We start from the raw sequence: 21,724 nt of genomic DNA on the forward strand, positions 1-21,724 counted from the left end.
ACAGGCGCCTATTTGACAATCGGTTGGAGGGTACGCTTCCCATTTCCCTGGGTGACATGTCGCAGGTCCAGATCCTGAGTCTCCAGAACAACCGGCTGACGGGGACGGTGCCGTCGAGCTGGCAGTTTGCGGGGCTGCAGGAACTGTACCTGCAGGACAATGACCTGGAAGGGGGCCTGCCCTCCGCCTGGGGCTCCAATGGTACCTTTGCCAGCCTCCAGATCCTCATGCTGGACGACAATGACCTGGGAGGTGAGGCCACGGCAGGTGCATGGCGTTGCTGGGCTGAGTAGAAGAAGGATCCTGTGCTCTCTGGGGCATGGCGCGCGGTCGGCGTACGTCTTGGTGCTGTGTCGTCTCATGTTTGTGCTGAAAGAGATCATGGTTAGCAGAGGGAGGATGCAGCGGGCGAGAGCCTGTTGCGAGGTTTCGATGCTGAGCTGTCTTATGCAGCTGGGCCCTCACAAGTGCGGCATAAGTCCCAACCCATGCCCCGTCCCGATGCTGCGTGCAGGGTCGCTGCCCATCAGCTGGGGCCTGGACGAGGCGCTGCCCACGCTGCGCACGCTGTACGTTGGGGAAGGAGGGGGATTGTGCCGCGGAAGGGGGTGGGGGGGCCCGGGCGGCACAGAGGGACTCTTTCTCCCTCACATACTGCTTGCCAGGGACGCTCGTGCTGGGGCCGCATGCCACCACTTCAGAAGTTCCTCCTGCGTCGGCTCCTGCCCCCAGGTCCTCGCCCCGTCCGCCCTGCCCACCCACTCACAACCCCCCTCCCCGCTCCTCCCTAAGGTCGCTGAGCAATGTGGGCCTGAGCGGCACTCTGCCCTCGGAGTGGGGCACCGGCACGGGCCTGAACTCGCTGACCTCGCTGGCAGTGCAAGGCAACGCGCTGTCCGGCTTCGTGCCCTCCTCCTGGGCGCAGCTCTCGTCGCTGCAGCGCCTGGTCGTGCGCCCCGGAAATGAGGAGCTGTGCGGCCCGCTGCCGGGCGGCTCCGCCTTCGTGGTCTGCTCCGAGGCCGGCGCCAACTGCACGCGCAGGTCTGGGGGCCGGCGGGGATGTTGTGACAAGGGGGGGGGTGGGGGTGGGGACTGAACAGGCTAGCAGTGCTGTGGTATGACTTGGGCCCACCTCATCAGCCCTCAGCGACCTCCCCCCCCCCACCCCGGTCTCCTCACACTCCATCGCAGCGACTCGGCCTTCACCGGCTCCTACTGCGCGGGCCTGGAGGCCAACCCGCCGCCGCCCGCGTCCCCCGATTCGGGGACCGGCAGCAGCTTCCCAGTGGCCGCCGTGGTGGCACCCATCGTGGCCGTGCTGGCCCTGGGTGCCGCCGCCGCGCTGTGCCTGGTGCTGCGCCGGCGGCGGCGCCGTGCCGCCGCCGTGGAGGCTGACGCCAAGGCCGCGCAGGTGGCGGCCGAGGCGCAGCGCATGGACCTGGCCCTGGGCACCGGCGGGCACCCGTTCGACACGGGGGAGGGGCAGCGTGCGTACACCTCCCCCTTCCTCTCCGGCATGCCCCCCGGGGGCATGCAGCACATGGTGCGCAACACGGGGAGCAGCGCCGGCAGCTTCCCCGGCGGGTCCCGGGGAGGTGCCCTGCGCACGCCGCACTCCTCGGGGTCGGAGGGCGGGCACACGCAGGGCACGCGGTCGCAGGCGCCCTCCCAGGGCACAGTGGGGGAGGGGACGCTGGCCGGGGCCAGCTTCGGCGCGGGGTCGCAGTCCATGAGCGGCGAGGCGGTGGGCTCCCCGCTCCCCACCCTCATGTCCACCATGGGCAGCAAGAACCCGGACTGGCCCACCCACATTTCCGGCTCCGAGAGCTCCAAGGCCCTGGACTCCGGCATGCTCTTCAGCGACTGGGAGATCTTCCCCAACGGTGGGTTGGTGGGGTGGGTGGAGGGGGGGTGGGGGTGGGGGGGAAATCTGGGGAGATGCATGCATGGGAGCAGGTCCTGAGCACAAGGGGGTTTGGGAGGGACGGCGCTAATGCCCTCCCCCACCGCGACAGCGCTTGTATGTGGCACATGCACTTGGTGGCGGCGTGCCACATGTGGTCATTCACCCCATGTTACTGCCACTTGGTTGGCTGGCAATGATAAACTATCTCCTAGGCAAACACTTCCCCACACATGAACCCCCCTCCCGCAGAGGTGGAGATCGTGAAGCGGCCCGACGGCTCGCCCTGGCAGCTGGGCAGCGGCGGGTTTGGCACCGTCTACAAGGCCCTGCGCAACGGGGTGCAGCCTGTGGCGGTGAAGATGCTCTCGGTGAGCTTCGGAGGGCATCTGCGTTCAATCCTGGGTGCTCAGGGTCTCTTGCCAGACATGGGGTCGGTCTGTGCGGTTCTGGGTAAGGCGCGAGTGGCTTTCTCCAGCTCTATGCCTGAGTGACAGCTGTGGATGTCGGCAGCAGAATGTCGTGGTGCACAAGCGCCTACAAGCGGCGCATCTGTCCCTTTCCCGATTTTTTTCCTGAAAGTATCTTGGCTACATCATCAGCCATCCCTCACGGATGCTCTCCAAACCTATACTGCCACCAATCTTATCCCTCAACCCCCTCTTTGGCTGCTGTCAGGCTGTGTCCGGGGATGTCCGTCAGGCAGCCCTGGAGGATTTCCGCAAGGAAATCTCCATCCTTAAGGCTTGCCGTGACCTCAACATCGTCCAGTTTGTGGTGAGTTGGCGGACGGAGGGTGAAGTGGAGGGGCATGTGGTGACAGCACAGTACCTCCAGTCATGGGCTCGCTGCCGCCTGCATGAACCTCGCACCGAGCTGAGGGAGTTTGTACCCCTGGCTGCAAGACCATTGAGCTTGACCAAGTGGCCAGAACCGTGATCAAGTCAACCAAACATGTACCTCGACCCCCTGGCTGTTGTCTGCTCCTTTGTGCAGGGCGCCTCGTTAGGGCCGGACAATACAATGCTGGTGACAGAGTACTGCGAGGGTGGCAACCTGTGCAACAACATTGCAGCGGGCCGCGTGACATGGTTCCGGAGGGGTCGAAAGGTGGGTGGAGTGGTCGTGGGGGGGGCCCTGGGAGGGCGAGGCGGTGTGATCTCACACAGGCCCTACTCTGCCAACCAACGACTCCCCATGTTTGGCACACCTGCCTCGGTTGCATGTGTGGGGTCACCAGCTCAGCAATGATGCGCAAGAGAGAAGGACCTTTCCAGGTGTCCCATGCAGTTTCAGTTGCACACTGCCAATCTTAACCATGCATGCATACCAGGCACATCCTGGAGGGGGTCATCACCCCTGCCCTGTGCCGGTGCCCATTTCTTACCCAGCCCAATCTTCGCTGGGTGCAGATCGCCCTGGACGTTGCAAAGGCGCTTGTGTTTTTACACAGTCGGAGAATTGTGCATTTTGACTTGAAGTCTCCCAACATTCTACTGGCCAGGTGAGTGTTCGGGTCTTGGGGGGAGGGGGGGGGGGTGCGTTGGAGCACCGAGTGTTTGGCATTCAACTCACAGTTCCGGCGCATCACCCGCCCCACCTAACGACCTCTCTTCTCCCCACGACAGGGATGGCACGGCAAAGATCAGCGATGTTGGGATGGCCAAGATTTTGAATAGAGACTACATCACTGGCGCTGTTGGTACCTTAGCCTGGTGAGCATGAGAGAGAGGGGTTGAGCCTGCGAGAGAGGGGTTGAGCATGAGAGAGTGGGGGCGGAAGGAGGGGCGCGAGACTCACCTGGTCTGGCTTTGCCTGTTTGTTGTGGTGTACCGCTTCCAACCCTGCTCCTCTCCTTCCTAACTCACCAACAGGGCTGCCCCCGAGATGTTGTGGGGGGAGCGCTGCTCGGAGAAGGCTGACATTTATTCTTATGGTGCGGCGGCGGGAATGCGGGGCACAGCCTGGGTTCCATTCATCTACGGTCTGACTCGGTGCTTGCAAGCGCAACCTAAGCCCACGCCACTTCTCCACCCGCTCGCAGGCATTGTTCTGTGGGAGATGTGCACTGGGGAGAAGCCTGTACGCGGCCAGCTGCGAGATGTCGTGTGCGTTGGGGTGGCTGCGCAGCGGCTGCTCGGGGCCGCTTGTAGTCCTGGGGCGTGGATGCTGTGGCGCCCGGGGGGGGGACAATTCCTGTCTGGTCCGCTGCCTGCCCACACCCAGCCCCCCCGCCCACGCTCCAACCCCCCCCGCCCCCCCTCCCTCCTTTCCTCTTCGCCAGGGTCCCGAGCGAGTGCCCCGAGAGCGTCCGCACCCTGATCCTGGAGTGCTTGGAGACCCGACCCACGCGCCGCCCCTCCGCGCTGCAGATCGTGGAGCGGCTGGTGGCGGGCGGCGGTGACCCACCCGAGGCGGGGACCAGCGCGCCGGGGTCTGTCGGGCCCGAGGGTCAGCTGCGGCGCGCCGCCAGCGGCGGCGACGTCGGCCCGCCGGGCGCGCCGCCGCGGCCGCCGCCGCGCGCTTGGCTCAGCCAGTCCGGAGCGCGAGACCTTCGCTCCGCGGGCGCTGCCGGCTTCAGCCGGCCGCTGGAGGGCGACGTGGGCGCCACGGGCAACTCCGTGCACAGCGTCTGAGCCCTTGCGCCGTGCCCTGCCCGCCAGTCACTGCAGCTCACATACCCCACGCTGCTCGGCATGTTGAAAGCACAGCAAACTCGGGGGCGGTGGTGGTTGGTGACAGCGCAGGCGGGATGACGGGGATGTGGTGACGGAAAGGGGGGTTGGGTGCCGTGAAGCATCCAGCCGCGGCGGGGTGGTGAGGGTGTGGGGGCTTGGAAAATGGGCAGTTGGGTTGGGGGGGGGCTGCACAGGCTCAGGACGAGCGCGTGCCATCGCTTGGGCAGGCAACAGCATCTGATGGGCTCAGCAGGAAGCAGGTGTGAGGCGGCAGGCCAGGCCGAGGATCTGGGCTACGCCTGCGATGGGGAGGGGGTGGCAAGGAGAGGCGGATGACGAGACTTGGTGCGCTTTGCACCACAGCCAAGCTGCACGTGCCTTGGCAGAGGCACACGACATCATCACTGGCAGTGGCGACGAACCATCCCCCGGAAGACAGTGCGACCCCATGGTCGCGCGCACCCGACACATAGGCACTCGAGAACCCTGCAAAGTCCACTGCATTCTGGATCTCCCTGCAGGTGTGACGAGAATGCTCGAGGTGTTTGGCACGCTCTCCCATGGCTCATCACTGCAAACGTAAAGCGTCAGCTATCTAGCTGCGGTTCCTGGCTGCCATTCTCCCAGCATACGTCCCACGTACTGGGTGCACAGGCACTTCCCGACCAACACAGGCCCCAGGCCAGAGCAACACCTGTGAGGGATGGCAGGAACTGTTTGGGCAACAGAAAGTGCATGAGCATCAGCCTCGGTATCGTGAAATCTGCCACTGCACTCCTGCCTCGTCCCCTTCCCCTCCCCCCAGACCCAAGCATCAACATACCCTGGGCTGGGCTGTGCGGCTGCCAGGAGGGAGGACAGGGAGTCCAGGATCTGCTGCTGGTCAGGTAGGGCCGTCGCATTCCTTGGGTAGATGAGGGACACAGTGTCCCTCTCCGCGTTGCACAGGTCGCTCACGGTCTGTATCTGGGTCACGCAGTCGCTGGACGGGCCAGCTCCCTCTGGCACGACAGCATCAACCTCCCCTTGGGAAGTCGCAATTATCCAGCAGCTTGCCATGACACACGCCCACAGGTATTTCGGAGCCATTACAGGATTATGAGACGACCTTGGTGCGCTGAGGAGGGCGGGGTCGAGGATTTCGCGCTCTCAACGTGCCCTTGGAGTCCCGCAGCACGTCCGGTCGGTTTGCCCCGGCACACTCTTTACTTCTACCGGGAGCAAATGAAGTATTCCTCCGATCAATCCACAAGCTTGATACTGTATGCGCGCAACCAGTACAGCGCTCCGACTTTCTGGCTCCTCCAAGTGAGGAGGCTGGGGGCGAAGTAACTGCACCTAGGCGGCAGCTAGGTCGGACCGACGGTTATGTAGGCCAGCTGTGACAACAGCACTCTGGAGAATTCGCAGCTTTAGAAAATCATGCCCGACTCAGCGGGTTCTCGTCTCATGACGTACTTTAAAGGGTGGGTGCTCTGTTGCCAGCCTGGCCCTGTGCACTCATGGCAACCTGGTCACACTCAGATCATTACAGAATATGAGCACCTGCAAGGATGAGGATCCACGCGTGTGCAGTGGCCTGCACACACCACTGTACACCATCAGCAGCGGGTGCTGATGTGCTTGTTGTCAAGCCAGTGGAAATCGAAGTCTGTATGTGAGCAGCATGGCGCGCGGATACTCGGTGCAAGGGTGACCAAGGCGACGCATTCTGGATTTCTTCCTATAGGCCCACGATGCTGCGCCCCTGCCCAGCGGACAGACCAACGTCAATGTCCTCCTCGATGCCCACCCTGTCCAGCGCCAGCAGGGGCACGCCGTGCTTTCCAGAAGGGAAGCATGGCCCGTCCACCGAGGCCCGCGCGGGTTTGGTGGTGCGCCTCTTTGGCATGAACACCAGGCCCCTCTTCTTGGCGGGGACCGGGGCGGCAGGGTCTGGCCGGACGTTTGCCGCCACGTTCTCGTCGCCAGCCTGTGGGTGCTGGTGATGAGAGGAGGCACACATGCTGATCAGAGCTCAGAGCTGATGGGCGCCTCTGACAGTGCGTGGCACGTATGGCGCGCGCGCCCAGCGGCGCATGCCAGCGGGACCTGTCGGCAATGCCCCTCATCAGGCATGCCCCGCCCTGCCTCCTCTCCCAGACAGCGAAGCTGGGATGCCCTGCTGGATACCTGGTCAGCCGAGGAGGGGACGGACGGGACCCTGCGCGCCGGGCTTGCTGCCGAGGTGGCACCTGCAGTTCCCAGCGCAAGGGGCAGCTTCACCGGGGAGGTGGTCTGGGAGCGCGACTCGGCGTCCCGTGCCTTGGGTGGGGTGACCAGCTTCCGCGTAGGTGCTCGTGGAATGGCAGACCTTTGGCTGGAGCGAGGTGGTGGGCATGGTGTCAGGCTGCTGCTCAGCCGAGCCGGGCACCCGCCATGCACAGGCGCCGCATGATCAGGGCGGGGCATGGTGCATGAATCGCATCGTCTCCTGCTGCAGCATGCTCCGCCCCCCAGGCAGGATGAGCCACCTGGGAACACTGCAGGCTCCTGATTCCCCCCGCCCCCCACCTCCAAAACCTCCCGCCACCTTGCCCACCTGTCCTCGGCATGCCCAGCAGATGCCATGAGACGGAGGGCGCGGGTGGTGTCGCCGCTGATCAGCCGGACCTGGTGAGCCCAGCCCTCGCCCACCGCCAGTTCCACATGCTTGAGCGATCTGTGAAGAGGGAGTTTGGGGGTCTGTATCATGCGCAGGAAAGCGGCATGCAGCAGAAAGACTGCGTGGTAGAACATGACGCATTCCCTCTGAACAATCAGAGGGGTGCTCGACAGCCGCCACTGGATGGCCCTCGGCGACACGAACGCAGGCGCTGCCTCCCCCAACCCCTCAGCCTGGCCATGGATCTGCCCGTGCACTACCTACCCCCCCCCCTCCCCGCAGAGAAAAAATGACCGAGCCTCACTCACTCCACGCGCTCCTCCCGGCTGCGTGCAGAGTCGAGGCGGGCTGTGAGGCTGCTGTCGGATGCCGCGGTGTCGTCCCCGTGCACCCTCAGCCCCACCCCGCTGGCCGACAGGTACTCGATCAGCTGCTCGGCGCTGATGTCCCCCGCCGTGAACTGGGCAAACATGGAGACCACGCGGGTCTTCAGCGCCGCCAGCTCCGCCTGGAAGCCGGCGGTCTCCTCCTCATAGGTGAGCTTCAGCCTGTCAAATTGCTGGAGCAGCGTGCCGTTCTCCAGCTTCAGGGACTCAGCGGCCGCCTCCAGCAGGCTCTGACGCTCCAGCAGGCGGTCGGCCCGCTCCAGGAGCTCCCGGTTCTCTTCTTGCAGTCCGGACTTGTCGTGCAGCAGCGTCTCGCAGCTGGCCTGCAGCTGGGTGGCCCTGGCCTCCAGTCCGCTCAGCTCGGCATCCACTGCTTGTTTCTGCTGCCGAATGGCAGACAGCTCCGACTGTGCATCCTGCAGAGGGCAGGGTGCGGGGCATGGAGGGCATGGAGGGGCCCGTGCCAGGCCTAAACCACCCTCGGAAGGTACGTGGCGGGTCACTCGCAGGGAAGGCGACACAACAGGAGACGCCAGGCACCTAAATCATGCCATCAACCTGCCTTGAGTTGTTTCAGGAGGGCGGCTTCGGACTGCCTGAGCCGTTTCGCGTCCTTGGCCCCGGGTTGCAGAGCCCGGTGCACCTCGAGCACGGCAGCGCCTCCCAGCACAGCGAGGAACAGCATCTCAGAGACTGAAACGATACTCGACGTGATTTGGGTGCGTCTCGCGGTCCATCACGCCGTGCTATGCAGGGCTGTCGCCCTCTCTTCGAAATTTTCCCGTCGGCTTCCGGGCACAGCACGCAGCACACGAACCTCTTGCGGGACTCATGCATGGCACAGCATGGCATGGATCCTTCACTGGGTATGCAATAGAAGGATAATTCTCCCCATTTAAAGGCGAACCGAGATCTTAACTTCCATCTGGCCGCACCCTGTACATTCGATGACCGAGCGGAAGGAGGAGGGTGGCCAGGGCTCGGGGGAGGAGCGTCTGCGCAATCTATTTGGCTACCTCACAGCGCGACACAATACAGATAAACCTGTGAGAATACATTCGAATGGTGGAGTTGGTTTTTGCTGTGTTCCAACGGCGAGGTTGTCGCCGACATGATGTTGTTCTGTCCACTACTCTAGTATGTATAAGTTCCCACCTTTCCCCGCTGTTCCCAGCTCGCCCCGGTCCCCGAGGAGCTCCGAGAATGGGCGAGATCGACCTCGCAGATGGCGTTGGTGGGCATCTCGCTGGGTACATATATGCAATGGAAGCAGGAGAGGGCGGCAGGTGAGGTGGGATGGTCTGTTCCTCAGGAAGAGGGTGCATTGCCATGGCCGTGCATCAACAACGTGTACGTTCCAGCAATCGCTCATGTACGTGTACGGTGTGCCTATTGCCGTGCCTACTCCAACCCTCTGACAGGTGCCCTGGTGGCCCCCACCGACGCCCCCTCTCCCGCCCACGCTGCGCGATACCTGGCCGAAGCCAAGACCCAGCGCCTCATCCGTCTGGCCAACCGCGCCACCAGGTAGCGCAGCCGACATTCCTGGAACCTGCTTGCTTGTGATCAGTATCAGTCGTAGTGACTTGTGGGGCCTGTTGCAGTCGCCAATGTACATTGCTGAGCCAGTAGGACATGCGGGCGCAAGAGGCACCCTCCAACAAGGGAACTGTCCCCCCTCCGGCAGTCCAGCATCGCCCTCCTGCTGGCCCGGGCTCTTGTCTGCCGCCCACCTGCACCATGATTCACATCGCCCCATGTCCAATGCGCAGCGTGGGTTTGCGGGTGGGGGCTCTGAGCGCTGCTTTCTTCTCCACCGAGCTCCTGCTGCGAGTGTACGACGGCGAGAGGCGCCCCCGACAGACAGCATGGGCAGGGGCGGGTGCCGGGGCCCTCTATGGCCTGGCCACCAACGTCGGACTGCCCTCAGGTGACAGCCCCCAGCACCACAGGGGGCTGGATGAGCATGTTGGCGCTGCATCTTGCTGTAGGCTTCCTTTTGACCTACCCCCTACTTGAATGACTCACCCTGTCTGCCTCCTGTCAGGACTGGGAGCTACCCGCTTGATAAGCACCGTGCTGGCGGGCAGCCTGGGGTCCCTCCTGGGATTCTGTGTTGGGTGGGTGGATCGAGCTACGGACGCGTGGCTTCCCGACGACCTCAAACGACAGCGTCAGGAACACTGGCGGCAGCTGCAGGACATCTGCGAGGGCAGAGGTGAGTGAACGGGAGCATCTGGAGGGGCGGAGGACTAGGGAGCAGTGCATTGTTGCGCTCATGTCGTCAGGAGCGTGTGCAGAGTCAAAGGGATCAGTTGTTGCACTTTCAGCAGTAGGTTACCTCTTCATGGCCCCCACTGAAGCTGCTCATGTCGGCATCCCCACCACAGACATGACCCCGCAGGCGCCGCCTCACCCAGCCAGCGACTCCATGGATGTCACTGCGGCGGTGATTGCATCCCTGGAGGCGAGTCTCCAAAAGGTACCGGTGGCGCCGCCCACAGAGGGAGAGCACTCCAAACCATCTGTGGCTGGGGTCACAAGGGCTGAGCCTGAGGGACGAAGAGCCTGGTGGCGAATCCTGGGATGAGCCTGATCATGCTTCTCATGTGCATCCGCAGTGTAGCATGTTGCAGCGATCCAGAATCTCGCGAGCCGCAGTTCCAAGCCTGGGACGGTGAGATGGGGGGGGAACGCCCACGGTGGAAAGGGTGGTCCGACACCCCCCATCCTCGCACCACAAAAGCAATCGGGCACGGCCAGCTGACTTCGAAGATCGCGTGATTGGACACTCTCACGTTCCGATCATCCCTGCACCATGTCTCTCCGCCACAGTATCGCCAGCCTAACCCGGGCTGTTAACCCCCTCCTTGCGGCGAGGTCGACCACCGCGAGCTCATCCCTGGTAAGTTGGGGGCCGATCTCCACCTTACTAGCGCCATCAGGATCGTTTCACATCTTACCGCCCCGCACCGTCCCGCAGTGCGCAAGGGTTAGCCATCGAGCCTTCACTGCCGAGACCTCCGAGAGCCTGTCAGACCTACCTGAGCCCGAGACGGTGGGGTGGGGCGCCACCAAGATGTCCGATATGCTTCAGGAGAAGGTAGGTGTGTGTTTCTCCATGTTCTGGCTGGTGGTGCTGCTCGCAAAGCCTTCCGACCTTGCACCCCGAGACCTAGCTCCGAAACTCTTTGTACAGGGCCCGGAAGCTGGCGCCTGGCTCTGGGTGTCCAGGGACGACCACGTCATTGACGCTGTGCGGAAGGTGCGATGCTCGCGTTGATCCGCCTATGAAATGGTGCCTGCCGCAATCTAGGCTAAGCACCAGCGCCTCAGTCCCTGCTAGGAGCACTTCCCCACTGTCCCACCCCTACTCGCCCTGCCCCTGCTCCAGATGACCAAGGCCAACGTGGGAAGCCTGCTGGTCTTTGACCCCTCCAAGATCGAGGAGCCCAAGGGGACGGACAAGATCCTGCACGCGTCAAGGGAGGCCGTCGTGGGCATCTTCACCGAGCGTGGTGAGGCGCGCCAGAGGGGTGGTGGGCCAGCCTGCCGGGGAGTGGCTGCTGTTTGCACTCGGGGTGGTAGCCTGTTGGTACAAGTTCCCGGAGATCAGGAGGCTTCCATGTGCACACCGGCAACCGGACCGATCTGGGGTCGGGTGGCAGCATCAGACTCTGTGCTTGGTGCCACCTGGCGTGCATTTCGTGCCTCTGTCACCCTGCGCGGGGCATCAGCCGCGACTATCACGAGGGTTGCCCTTTGCCACCGCGTCACGCCGTCCTCACCCACTTCCCCGCCGCTCGCCAGATTACATGACCAAGATTGCAGTCCAGGGACGAAGCTCCCGCGACACCAAGATCTCGGAGGTGATGACGCCCAACCCCATCACCGTCACGCCCAAGCACAGGTGTGGGCGGGAAGTGGGGAACAGCGGCTGTGCGTCGGGCAAGGGAGGCTTCATGGCGCCTGGGGCCTGGCCGTCTAACCCTGTCGCGTGCGGCAACGTGCTGCAGCAGGGGATCACGTCTGAAATTCCCGCTCCCCACTCTGCTTTCCTGCCCCTTCCCACCTCACCCCTCCCCCTCTTCCCTCCGCCTTTTTCGCGCAGCGTGCTGGACGTAATGGAGCTGATGATCAACAAGAACTTCCGCCACGTCCCTGTGGTGGACGAGGGGCGGCTGCTGGGCATGGCCTCCATGCGTGACGTGGTGCATGTTATGCTGAAGGAACACCGCGAGGAGGTCGGCCGGCTGCAGGAGTACATCCAGGGCACCTTCTGAGCGGCGACCCCTGCTCACCGCGAGGGCGGCATCAGGCGCCCTTGCCCAGAATCGGAAAGGGCCGCCGCGAGCGGGCGCAGGCTGCCCGGCGGCTGGGCGAGCAGGGTGCCCCGCACAGCGGCCATCGAACCCCTGGGGTCCCAAGCTCCGCGCCCACGACCGGCGTGCCTTCCCCCTGACCTCAGGCCAGTAGACCCGAGCGGGGCGGGACGCGCGACGTACACCTGGTGCGCCGCGCGGCGGGGACGTGGCGCGAGTGCTGCCGCCGCTGCCTGAGCGGATGAAAAACCCGCTCGCGAGGACTGACTGTCAAAATCTCACACATGTATCATTGCCACGGCACACTTTTAGCGAGCATGGATCCCTTTCACCTCATTTACCCACATCTTCGTTCCTGCCTCATGATGTAGCGTCAAGCACAGACTGGGTGCCCTGGGACGGAGGTCCCAGCCAGGGCCGGCCGGCCATGGAGTTGATTACCCGAGATTTCCCGCTCTCCGCATCGGGGGTGCTGTTCGATGGTGGCAGGCATGAAGTGCTGCGACACACAGCAAAGTTGACAGACGTTGACATATACATGCAAATCAAGTCCTGGTGCCTCAGCTGTGGCTTCACGGAGGGGAGAGCAGGGCGGAGAGATGGGTACCGAACTGGCAACGGCCAAGGCGGACGCCGGGTTTGCACTTTTCTTTGCCCAGGAGCTGCACCTCTTCTTCCAGCACCTGCACCATGCAGCAGAGACCTTCAATATCACCAAGGAGCTGCCCCAGTCCATCTTCAAAGGTGTGCACGCACGATCGAGGTCTGGGCCCACGCCTCGCAAGTGCCAAGGGGTGCTAAGCAATAGCACTCCCCCATGCTTGGCGCAGCCGGAAATGGGAAGGACTCCGGCGATGATGGGAAGAAGAAGAGGCGCGGAAAGAAGGATAAGGACAGGCCCAGGCGGAAACCCACGGGTGAGGGTTGGGAGAAGGAAGGGGTTTAGCCTGCCATTCCCCGAGTCTTGATAGTTTGGACTTCTGCTGTTGACTGAGCTGTCTCTGTTCGCATCCATCCCGCCAGCGTACAACGACTTTGTTAAGAACGCAATGGAGGATCTGAAGCTCAAGGGTCTGGCCAATGGCAAGGAGCTCTTTGCATTGGCAGGTGTGTGATTCGAGCCAAGGATGGGGCGGGTGGGCGTCGCTTTCATGCTCATATCCAATTTTCTCACCAAATTGTCAAGGATGCAAGGGGAACCTGTCTCAATCCATCTCCCCCCCCCTCCATTTCAAGTGGCTGAATGGAGCAAGCTGAGCGATGCACAAAAGGCAAAGGTGACGGAAGACTTCAAGGCCAAGGGTTCTGCGGAGCCTGGATCATCCTCTGGTGAGGAGGAGGCAGCCGCAGCACCCCCTGCTCCCAAGCCTGTGGCACCCACAGTGGTCAGCCCCCCGCCGTCCGAGAAGAAAAAGAAGAAGAAGGGGCAGGATGACGATGGCGAGTCCAAGAAGAAGAAGAAGAAGAAGAAGCATCAGGTGCTGAAGGGGTTCGCTGGTGCGGGCATATTTGAGGCGATTGTGATTGCACAGCATGCCAACAAATGTCCGTTGTAATCAGACCCTCCCACCACACGCCCACTCCCACCACACGCCCACTCCCTCACAGGATGCTTCCTCGGACTGAATGCGGGTGCCGTTGGCGTGCCAGACACCATGACCATGACAATGACTCCAACACTGACAGTTCTTGAAGTCAAATCCATTAACTGAGCGGAGCATACCAAGGAGGTGCATGAGTGCAGTGAAGGAAGGTGCCGAGGCTTTGAATGGTATGCTTGACTCGTCCTCACGAGGATCAAGACTTTCAGCAGAGTGGGAGACGACTCCGACTCGGTCGGAATTCTGAGAGCGAGGCCGTGCTTGTGACGCGCCAATCGTCAAGCGGTCCGGCCGATTGTTCGTCGCATCGAACAATGGCTCAATGATGGGGTAAAGTACTCTGCGTAAACCGCACCACCCGCACTCCAGGCCAACCTGTGGCCCCCATGCTGAGGCGTGCCACAGCAGCGGCGGTGCTGGCGACAGGGGTCGCCGCGGGTGTATCCTACTACAAGTACAGCACCACAGGGAGGCTCTGGGGCGGAGCATGGGGACCCGAGGAGATCCCCGGTCTGGAGGAGGTGCCGGCCTCGGGCCCCGCCCACCCCCCTCCCCCTCAACCGTCAGGTAGGCCCCTCTCCGACCGCCATGATCGCTTCGGAAGGTGCTGGGGACCTGTGGGGTGAGGCATGCATGCGCACCCAATCGCCCACGCCCACGTTTCCCCCTCCTCCAGGCCGCGCCCCCGCGCACCTGCACCCCCCCACCCGCACCTACCCCTCCCCGCACCTCCTGGCGGCCTCCAACCCTGAGGCGGTGCGGGCGCTGCGCTCCAACTCCCCCTCCCCCACCGCGGCGGGCGGGAGGTTCACCGACGCAGAGCTCATGCGCTACGCGGTGGCGGCGGGGTGGCTGGCCGCCGCCCCCGGCTCGCCCGCCGCCGCCAAGTGCCTGGCGGCGGCGGCGGCCGCCGCGCGGCGCACCGACGCCTGGCTGGCGTCGGCCGTCTGGGCCACCCCCGCCCAGCTGGTGCAGGCGGCCCACCTCGCGCACTGGGCCCCGCCCGGGGACGAAGGCCCCGGCGCCCGCCCCGTCCTGGTCCTGCGCGTGGGCGCGGCCTCGCACGAGGCGCGCGGCCGCGCCGCGGCGGCCGCCTACGGCGACGTCATCGTGACGCTGGTGCAGGGCGCGGTGATGGAGGGGCGCCTGGCGGACGTCCCCGGCGAGGGCCGTCCCCAGGACCTGGTGGTGCGCGTGGATGCCGGCGGGGCCAGCGTCCTGTCCTCCACCCGCATCCTGCCGGTGGTGCGCCACGTGGCCACCACCCTGAATCAGCACTTCCCGGGCCGCCTCTACGTCATGGAGCTGCACAACCTGCCGCCATTTGCCACCTGGCTGGTGGTGGCGGTCAGGGGACTCATGCATGCCACCACGCGTGACAAGGTGGTGGTGGTGGGGGAGGGCGGACGCCACGCCGCGCCCCCCCCCTGATGCTGCACGCGCTTGTCCCAGGGCGGGGGCAGGGGTGAGTGGTCCTCCTCCTCCTCGGTGCCATGGGCTCCGCCAGGCCCTCTAGCTGGCGGTACACTCGGCGCCAGGCCCTCTGGCTGGCGGTACACTCGGCGCCAGGCCCTCTGGCTGGCGGTACACTCGGCGCCAGGCCCTCTGGCTGGCGGTACACTCGGCGCCAGGCCCTCTGGCTGGCGGTACACTCGGCGCCAGCTAATATAGTGTCTGACACTGCAGACACCCCATGTAATATGTCTCGAGCACTTGCCAGGCAAAGGCTCAGGCAGTGCCCTGAACCGGGAACGAGCTGGGGCGGACACTTACATCGTGAGGGGGTGGGAAAAATGGAGGCAGACGCCGTGCAGGAAGATACAGGGAAGCCGGCGCTGGGCACGGCGGGGCGGGGTACAGTGACGTGTGCACATCGAGGGGGGTTCATTCTTGCGCAAACAGCGGCAAGGCCGCGGGCGCGCTGCTGCTGTCTCTCCTTGGACAGGAGCGGACTGGCCAGGACTACTTGAGGCGCTCCTCCCGGGTCCGGCGCAGGAGCGCCCCCGCCAGCTGCAGGGGTCCGGGCGGCCCGCTGCCGTCCGCTTCGTCGGCCAGCACCACGACGACCGCCTGTGCGGCGGCCGTGCTGCGGAAGAGGGCGTGCGACGCGGTCTCCACCACCGCCACTGAGGCTTGGGGCAGCCCCCGCGCCTCCTCCAGCTCCGCCGCGTAGGCCTCGGCCGCCACCAGGGTCTGGAAAGCCACGACGCCGTCTGCCACCCGGCTGCAGGCGATGCGCGGGCTGCTCCAGCCCATGGCCTGCGATGTTGGGCGGGGTGGGGGTCAGGGGGGAGATGCGTGAACTGCTGGAACGGGAGGCCTGACCCCTGCCAGCCACTCTTCTCGCCAAGCAGGCCCCATGCCCTTGCACGCTGTCCCCCGTTCTAGCTTGATCAAGCCCTAGCCACCCAAAAGAGAGCAGGAAACTCCGCACGACACCCACCTGGTTGAGCTCGTCCTGGACGCCCGCCAGCGGCAGGCGGGTGCGCAGCGTGTGCAGCGCGCCGGGCGCCCCGCTTGCTGGCCCGCCCTCGCTCAGCGCCAGCACGTAGAGGGGGCGGGGGGCCGGCCAGGGGCAGCCCTCGTGCACGCGGTAGCTGCGCTCCAGCTTCTCCTCCTCGGCGACGGCCCGGGCCAGGAACTCGGGGGATGTCATGCGCTTGAGCAGGGCCAGGGGCGAGTTTGGCACCTGGGAGTTGGCCTGGGGCGAGGGTACGGGGTGTGTGGGTGGGAGGTGGGTGGGTGAGTCAGCCACGGGCCTCGTACACGATGCTGCCAAAAGATGGCAGCGATACACGCTGGACCACAGCAGGTCAGCCCCACATCCAGCAGGCCCCACATCCAGCAGGCCTCACCTCGTCCCTGAGGGCAGGCTGGGCCCGAGGGCTCCAGCCTGTGGACGACTTGTATGCGTTCAGCGTCTCCCAAGCCTCCACGAGCGTCTCCTCGGACGTCTCCGTCGTAGGGAGGGGGTACCGGATCCGCCTCTCCTGACCGTCAGGGTAACGCAGGACACGCTCGGTGGCAGCGGGGTCGCCGTCAGGCGCCCCTCTGGTGCCTGTATAGGCTCGGCATGAGACGAGGTGTGCCCTGGAGGGGCCCCGCTGTGTGCGCGCTCTGCGAGGGAGACAGGTGCCCCGGCCTGGGACCACTGGGCCAGTGGTCGTGCCAGCAACCTCCGGCGATCTGCCGACTCCCATGCCTGACGCCCGGAAGTCGTGCACGAGCGTGGAAATCAGCGGGTCAGGAATGTTTCCCAGAGGGCAGGGAGCCCACCGCCCATATGAGCTCCGAGACCCTCGATCGCAAATCTGGGCTCTGGTCTGGCTTCGCGCCCTCGCTCCGGAGAACCCCTGCTCCCTCCGAAAGCGCGTCGCGAGGGTGTGCTTTACCACGGCGATCACACCCACTTCCCTTCCTCGCATTCCAGATATCCCGTTCCGATACCTATAATGTTTTCCTCGGCGGATAACAAGCTGCTGGACCAGATATTCAACCTCAAGTTCACGAGCAAGCAGCTGGTGCGGGCCTCCAGGAAGTGCGAGGCAGAGGAGAAGGCCGAAAAGATAAAGATCAAGAAGGCCATCGAAAAAGGTATGTCCCTTGCGACTCACACGTCGAGGTGGTGGGCGCCACATGCTGCCCAGCTTCACCACCCACCCACCTGCCCAGTACGTCCTGACCCACGCAGACAACCATGAGGGCGCCAAGATCTATGCCCAGAATGCCATCCGGAAGAGGGCGGAGGCCCTGAACTACCTCAGGCTGGCCTCCAGGCTGGATGCAGTGGTGTCCAGGCTTGACACGCAGGCCAAGATGCAGGTGCGAGGGGAAGGGGGGTGGGAGGAGGAGACTCGGGCAGCGCAGGGCGCTGCTGTGTGAAGTCACTGTCGCCTCAGTCCCTCAAGCGGATGCGCAAGAAGGCTTGCCCAACAGGTATTTTGTCGAGGGGTGCAATGACGCGTGACGCTCCCACCCATGACCCCACTTTCCGCCTCTCCTATGTTCCCGAAACCCCTCAGATCATCAACAAGAGCATGGTTGGCATCGTGAAGTCACTTGACTCGGCACTCAAGGCTAACAATCTTGAGAAGGTTGCTGCAACCATGGACCAGTTCGAGAAGCAGTTTGAGAACCTGGATGTCCAGAGCGAGTTTGTGGAGCAGGCCATGGGCAACCAGGCCGCGCTCTCCACACCCGAGGACGAGGTCAACCTCCTCATGCAGGTGGGCTGCATTAAAAGTTGGTCAAAATCAGCCTGGTCTTTTCCCCGTAGCCATCCTGTCTTTGATTATGGGGGCTGAGACCGGTGCCGAGTCTTTGATGCACCTTGACGCCACGAACGGTACCTTCCCACTGCTGAGAGTGCAGAAAATCTGGCATTCTTTCCCCCACAGCCAACCCCTCAACACCCACCTTCCCCTTTTTCCCCTCCTCGCCCATGCAGCAAGTGGCCGATGAGCATGGCCTGGACACCAAGCTCGGCCTCCCAGCGGCGGGTGCAGCCCAGGCAGCTCCCACACCAGCGCAGAAGGAAGGCAACGACCTCGCACAGCGGTTGGCGGAGCTGCGAGGCAAGTAGAGGCCCCGGCCAGGCTCTGCACTGTGTAAATCAATTTCATAAGCTGGCTTGCACTGGAATCCGCCTGTGTCCGGGGGATCGTCACTTGCTCTTACAGACGGGTGTAAAACTTGGAGGGTGTTGAGAAAAAAGAAAGACGCCTCGGGTTCCCCGGGAGTGGTGCTCCGGATCGTCGTGGGGTGTCATGCGTGAAATTGAGGCAACGCCACAAAGAGCCATGGGCTGATCACAGCTGATTGAAGGCATCCTTCAGATCACTCCTGTCCTGGCATCCTCGTGATGAGGAGGTGTTTGCTGGACCCAGCCCCGTGCCCGCCCCCTGCCACATGCTAGAAGAAGAGGCGCAGCCCCCACCCGGTCGTCCCATCGCCATGGCATATGCAGGGTGAGGGATGTGTCTTGCGGGATCCAGTGCCATCGCGACGCTTGCAAAGGTCATAATGGAGCAGTATGGCGACTCCTCGTTGCCACTCCCTGCAGGCAGTCTGCCGTGCCCAAGATACCCAGCGAGAGTACCGGGGCCAAGTGGGAGGATCTGCGACGAGAGGTAGGCCTTGGTTCATTCCGAATTCTTAGCTCTCATCCCTGCACATCGGGGCTGCTCACTCCGTCGGCCCATACGCTGCACAGGCCCGGAAGATCGAGGGGGAGTTGGACATAAAGCTGGCTGCCTATGGAAAGCTGTGCACCAGCTTCGAGTACGGATACACCCGTGGGGAGAGTGGGATCGCAGCGGACCAGGTGCGACAAGGGCAGGCTGCAGTGGGGATGCGTTGTGCACCTGGCGGCGACCCGACTCTGTCCCACACGCTCTCCCCTGCTCCCCTCCACAGCTCCTGCAATCCAAGGCCAGCGACATAGAGCGCTTGCTGTCACGGCTGTCTGACACCAACGAGTCTATGCAGCGGAGCATCGGGGGCGGGCCAGACGCGCGATCGCACACCCTGGCGCGGCACCGCGACATCCTCCACGACTACCAGCAGGTCTGACTGGCGTGGGCGGGCCTACGGGGGCTGGGGCTATTGTGTCTCGTCGATATGTGGGCTGTTTATTGCATTCAGCAACCGTGACTCCCGCAGGATGCACGATGCTGTGGCTGCCTGGAGTTGTAATCATGGTCTGTGTTGGGGGAAGTGCCTGACGCTACTCCCATTCTTGGGCACTCCAGGGGCACCCAAGGCCACCTGCCGGTGTGCCCTTTCCTGAGTGGGTGGTGGGGCCCTTTGCCGATGCCTCTATCGTCCAGCCGCCACCCCTCAAACCATCGCCGCCCAGGCACCGCCCCTCAAATCAACGCAGCCCCGCCGGCGGCGCTCACCCCAGGCACCGCCCCACCGCAATTCAACCTCTTCTCACCCCCCCCTCCTCACTGCAGGAGTTCCGGCGGCATGCCAGCGTGGCCGGGTCGGCCCGCGACCGCGCTGACCTCCTGGGCGCCGCTGGCACCTCCGGCAGCGCGTCAGCCTCCGGCCTGGGCGCGCCCGGCTCCTCGATGGGCCTCCTCCTGCGCGAGCGCGGCATGGTGGCCAGCAGCCACGCCGCGCTGGACGACGTGATGGGCACTGCCCACGGCGTCGCCGCGGGGCTGGGCCAGCAGCGGGAGGTGTTCGAGGGCGTGTCAGGCAAGCTGGGCTCTGTGGGCGCCGCCTTTCCCGTGGTCAACACCCTCCTCAACGCCATTCGCCGCAAGAAGAACAAGGTGGGTTGTTTTTCATTGCAGGAGGGGGGGGGGGTTGTGGTGATGTGCAGGGATGCATGGCGGCTGGGGATGGAAGGGGGGGGGCGGCTGCGCTCTTGGCCGCTGCCGTCTTCTGTAGAGCCTATGACATCCCTCACCATCTAGCCCTGCCCGCTTACACTCAGGACAACCTCATACTGGGCAGCGTGGTGGCTGTGTGCCTGCTTTTCATCCTGATCTACTGGGTCAACAAGTAGGACGGGACGGAGTACGGACGGCGAAGGCGCGGCTGGCGATCGGTTGTCTCGCCCAGATGTGGCGCTTGCTTGGCGACAAGTTGCCCGTGGTCCAGACTGAATAGCTGCCATCTATCATTATCGATGCGAGTCTCCTGGCGATGGAGGGGCCGCCGCTGCCACCGCTTTACCCCTGCCTGGCATCAGGTCATCAGGTCACAGAGCTGACGCTGGAAACTAACCGCCTGCTGTCATTCTATGGTCCCAAGTGGTTGTACGGTGCCCGCCACTGCGACGTGCTCCGTGATCTGGTGGTGCGCGCAGGTTGCAATCCTGCTCGTCGCTTGACCAGGGCTCTACCAATGGCTACAAGTACTGCCAATTGGGAAGAATGCAAGTCTTAACTGGCAAGGAGTAGTTTATTGGAGCTGCGGTAAAAGATTATTTGATCTATGTGGACAAAGCTGCGCTCCTTTGTTCTGAGGGCTTGTCAGACATCCGTATGCCTTGGGGTTGGCCGATGCCGGGCATTGCCCTCCCCGGATAGAGTAAGTGATCCCAGTGTGGCTAAAGTGCTTCCGAGCCTCCATCCTTGAACTCCATCCGAGACGCTCTCAAGTGTTTCCAAAATTCTCAGCGATTTATCCAAGAGAAAGCTTCCCACGTCACGGAATGAATAGCAGTGGTCTGGCTGCAGAGGCCCTGAACGTGGCACACGAGCTCGCCAAGCTGCTGGACACGGGCCTCGACAGGGAACAGCTATCTGTCTGCATCGCTCTTCTAGAAACCGGTGTAAATCCAGAGGTAGGTCAGGGATCACTGGGCCACCTTGTCCCGCGAAACGCCTGGCTCACAACCTATGCTGCCAAGCCTGGGCGCGATCCGACATCACAGGCCCTTGCGGAGGTAGTGCGGCAGCTGCGATCCCAGGACGGTGCTTCCACGCCCCCTTCCTCCTCCTGATCGCGCGCCTCGCGTCGCCGCATGGCCACCCTGGGCGTGGAGGCCAGCGTGGCCTCGGGGGCCCAGAGTGGAGCGGACTGCTCCGAGCCCCCCCCGCCCCTGGTGGGCCAGGCCGGCCAAGAGTTTGTGCAGAACACGCTGAGCACGCACGACCCCCTGGAGGCCATCGCCGAGATACAGAGGCGGGGGGGCCTGCCAGACCCGCGCTGCGCCCCCCTGCTCGGCCTCCTTGACCAGCTAGGGGTCTCACGGTGCGTGCCTGTGCGTGTGTGTGTGTTGTAGGGGGGTTGGTTGTCTCGAGGGGAGACTGGGGATTCCCCAAGGGCATGTGCATGCAGGTTACCCCCCTGGCTCGTTCGCCTGGGTATCCCCACTCTTGCCCGCGCTGCGGCTGCGGCAGCCGGCTACTTGCATCCCTGCCATCCCCATCGCCAGCGCTTCTTGGCAGACCTGACGTGCCTCGCCATCCAGCCCCTCCCCTCCCTGTCCTCTGAGGACCCCATCCCCGCGCGCGCCCCCCCCCCCATTCGCCCAGGTCTGAGGCCTGCCGTCATGTGCTGCAGTCCGCCATGCGCGACCTGCTGGCGCGGGTGGAAAGCATGGGGCCCGATGCGCTGCTGGGCCTGCTGGAGCTCTCCTTCCCCTTTGTGGGCCTGGCCGAGCTGCGCGCGGTGCCCCTGGCGGTGCTGGATCGCCTGCACCCCGTCCCCGCCAGCTTCCTCAAGCAGCTC

The 21,724-nt window shown here is 64.0% G+C and overlaps 8 protein-coding genes across 8 annotated transcripts in view; 6 read left to right on the plus strand and 2 right to left on the minus strand.

Moving 5' to 3' along the window:
* Window positions 1–56: 56 nt before the first annotated feature.
* Window positions 57–4,539, plus strand: F751_5532 (putative serine/threonine-protein kinase; the record flags this gene model as incomplete). Its single annotated transcript, XM_011397387.1, has 13 exons — window positions 57–252; window positions 515–608; window positions 793–1,041; window positions 1,192–1,351; window positions 1,412–1,883; window positions 2,156–2,274; window positions 2,582–2,680; window positions 2,900–3,013; window positions 3,316–3,407; window positions 3,532–3,618; window positions 3,778–3,839; window positions 3,948–4,011; window positions 4,188–4,539. 13 exons carry the CDS (start codon window positions 57–59, stop codon window positions 4,537–4,539), a joined length of 2,160 nt encoding a protein of 719 aa, XP_011395689.1.
* Window positions 4,540–6,304: 1,765 nt separating this feature from the next.
* F751_5533 (hypothetical protein) lies at window positions 6,305–8,296 on the minus strand (the record flags this gene model as incomplete). The annotated part of the gene is made up of 5 exons (XM_011397388.1): window positions 6,305–6,553; window positions 6,754–6,940; window positions 7,163–7,282; window positions 7,534–8,027; window positions 8,255–8,296. 5 exons carry the CDS (start codon window positions 8,294–8,296, stop codon window positions 6,305–6,307), a joined length of 1,092 nt encoding a protein of 363 aa, XP_011395690.1.
* Window positions 8,297–9,375: 1,079 nt separating this feature from the next.
* Window positions 9,376–11,894, plus strand: F751_5534 (CBS domain-containing protein CBSX3, mitochondrial; the record flags this gene model as incomplete). Its single annotated transcript, XM_011397389.1, has 8 exons — window positions 9,376–9,541; window positions 9,659–9,829; window positions 10,002–10,093; window positions 10,595–10,714; window positions 10,811–10,876; window positions 11,006–11,129; window positions 11,422–11,521; window positions 11,723–11,894. The coding sequence occupies 8 exons, from the start codon at window positions 9,376–9,378 to the stop codon at window positions 11,892–11,894; spliced, it is 1,011 nt and encodes a 336-aa protein (XP_011395691.1).
* Window positions 11,895–12,532: 638 nt separating this feature from the next.
* F751_5535 (hypothetical protein) lies at window positions 12,533–14,965 on the plus strand (the record flags this gene model as incomplete). The annotated part of the gene is made up of 6 exons (XM_011397390.1): window positions 12,533–12,677; window positions 12,957–13,040; window positions 13,170–13,262; window positions 13,542–13,565; window positions 14,211–14,290; window positions 14,660–14,965. The coding sequence occupies 6 exons, from the start codon at window positions 12,533–12,535 to the stop codon at window positions 14,963–14,965; spliced, it is 732 nt and encodes a 243-aa protein (XP_011395692.1).
* Window positions 14,966–15,496: 531 nt separating this feature from the next.
* Window positions 15,497–16,375, minus strand: F751_5536 (hypothetical protein; the record flags this gene model as incomplete). Its single annotated transcript, XM_011397391.1, has 3 exons — window positions 15,497–15,793; window positions 15,978–16,235; window positions 16,358–16,375. 3 exons carry the CDS (start codon window positions 16,373–16,375, stop codon window positions 15,497–15,499), a joined length of 573 nt encoding a protein of 190 aa, XP_011395693.1.
* Window positions 16,376–16,986: 611 nt separating this feature from the next.
* F751_5537 (Charged multivesicular body protein 1) lies at window positions 16,987–18,116 on the plus strand (the record flags this gene model as incomplete). Its single annotated transcript, XM_011397392.1, has 4 exons — window positions 16,987–17,128; window positions 17,226–17,356; window positions 17,557–17,760; window positions 17,982–18,116. 4 exons carry the CDS (start codon window positions 16,987–16,989, stop codon window positions 18,114–18,116), a joined length of 612 nt encoding a protein of 203 aa, XP_011395694.1.
* Window positions 18,117–18,487: 371 nt separating this feature from the next.
* F751_5538 (Golgi SNAP receptor complex member 1-2) lies at window positions 18,488–20,051 on the plus strand (the record flags this gene model as incomplete). The annotated part of the gene is made up of 6 exons (XM_011397393.1): window positions 18,488–18,501; window positions 18,597–18,663; window positions 18,747–18,857; window positions 18,950–19,099; window positions 19,492–19,815; window positions 19,980–20,051. 6 exons carry the CDS (start codon window positions 18,488–18,490, stop codon window positions 20,049–20,051), a joined length of 738 nt encoding a protein of 245 aa, XP_011395695.1.
* A 963-nt stretch (window positions 20,052–21,014) lies between these two features.
* F751_5539 (Negative elongation factor B) overlaps window positions 21,015–21,724 on the plus strand; it is a gene marked incomplete at both ends in the record, with an annotated part of 6,716 nt that continues 6,006 nt past the window's right edge. Inside the window, 2 exons of the mRNA XM_011397394.1 lie at window positions 21,015–21,244; window positions 21,529–21,676. Of these exons, the coding sequence (XP_011395696.1) occupies window positions 21,015–21,244; window positions 21,529–21,676 (378 nt within the window). The remainder of the gene's footprint in view (window positions 21,245–21,528; window positions 21,677–21,724) is intronic.

Source organism: Auxenochlorella protothecoides (genome assembly GCF_000733215.1).
Source record: "Auxenochlorella protothecoides strain 0710 unplaced genomic scaffold scaffold65, whole genome shotgun sequence".
In the NCBI taxonomy this organism is placed as follows: domain Eukaryota; kingdom Viridiplantae; phylum Chlorophyta; class Trebouxiophyceae; order Chlorellales; family Chlorellaceae; genus Auxenochlorella; species Auxenochlorella protothecoides.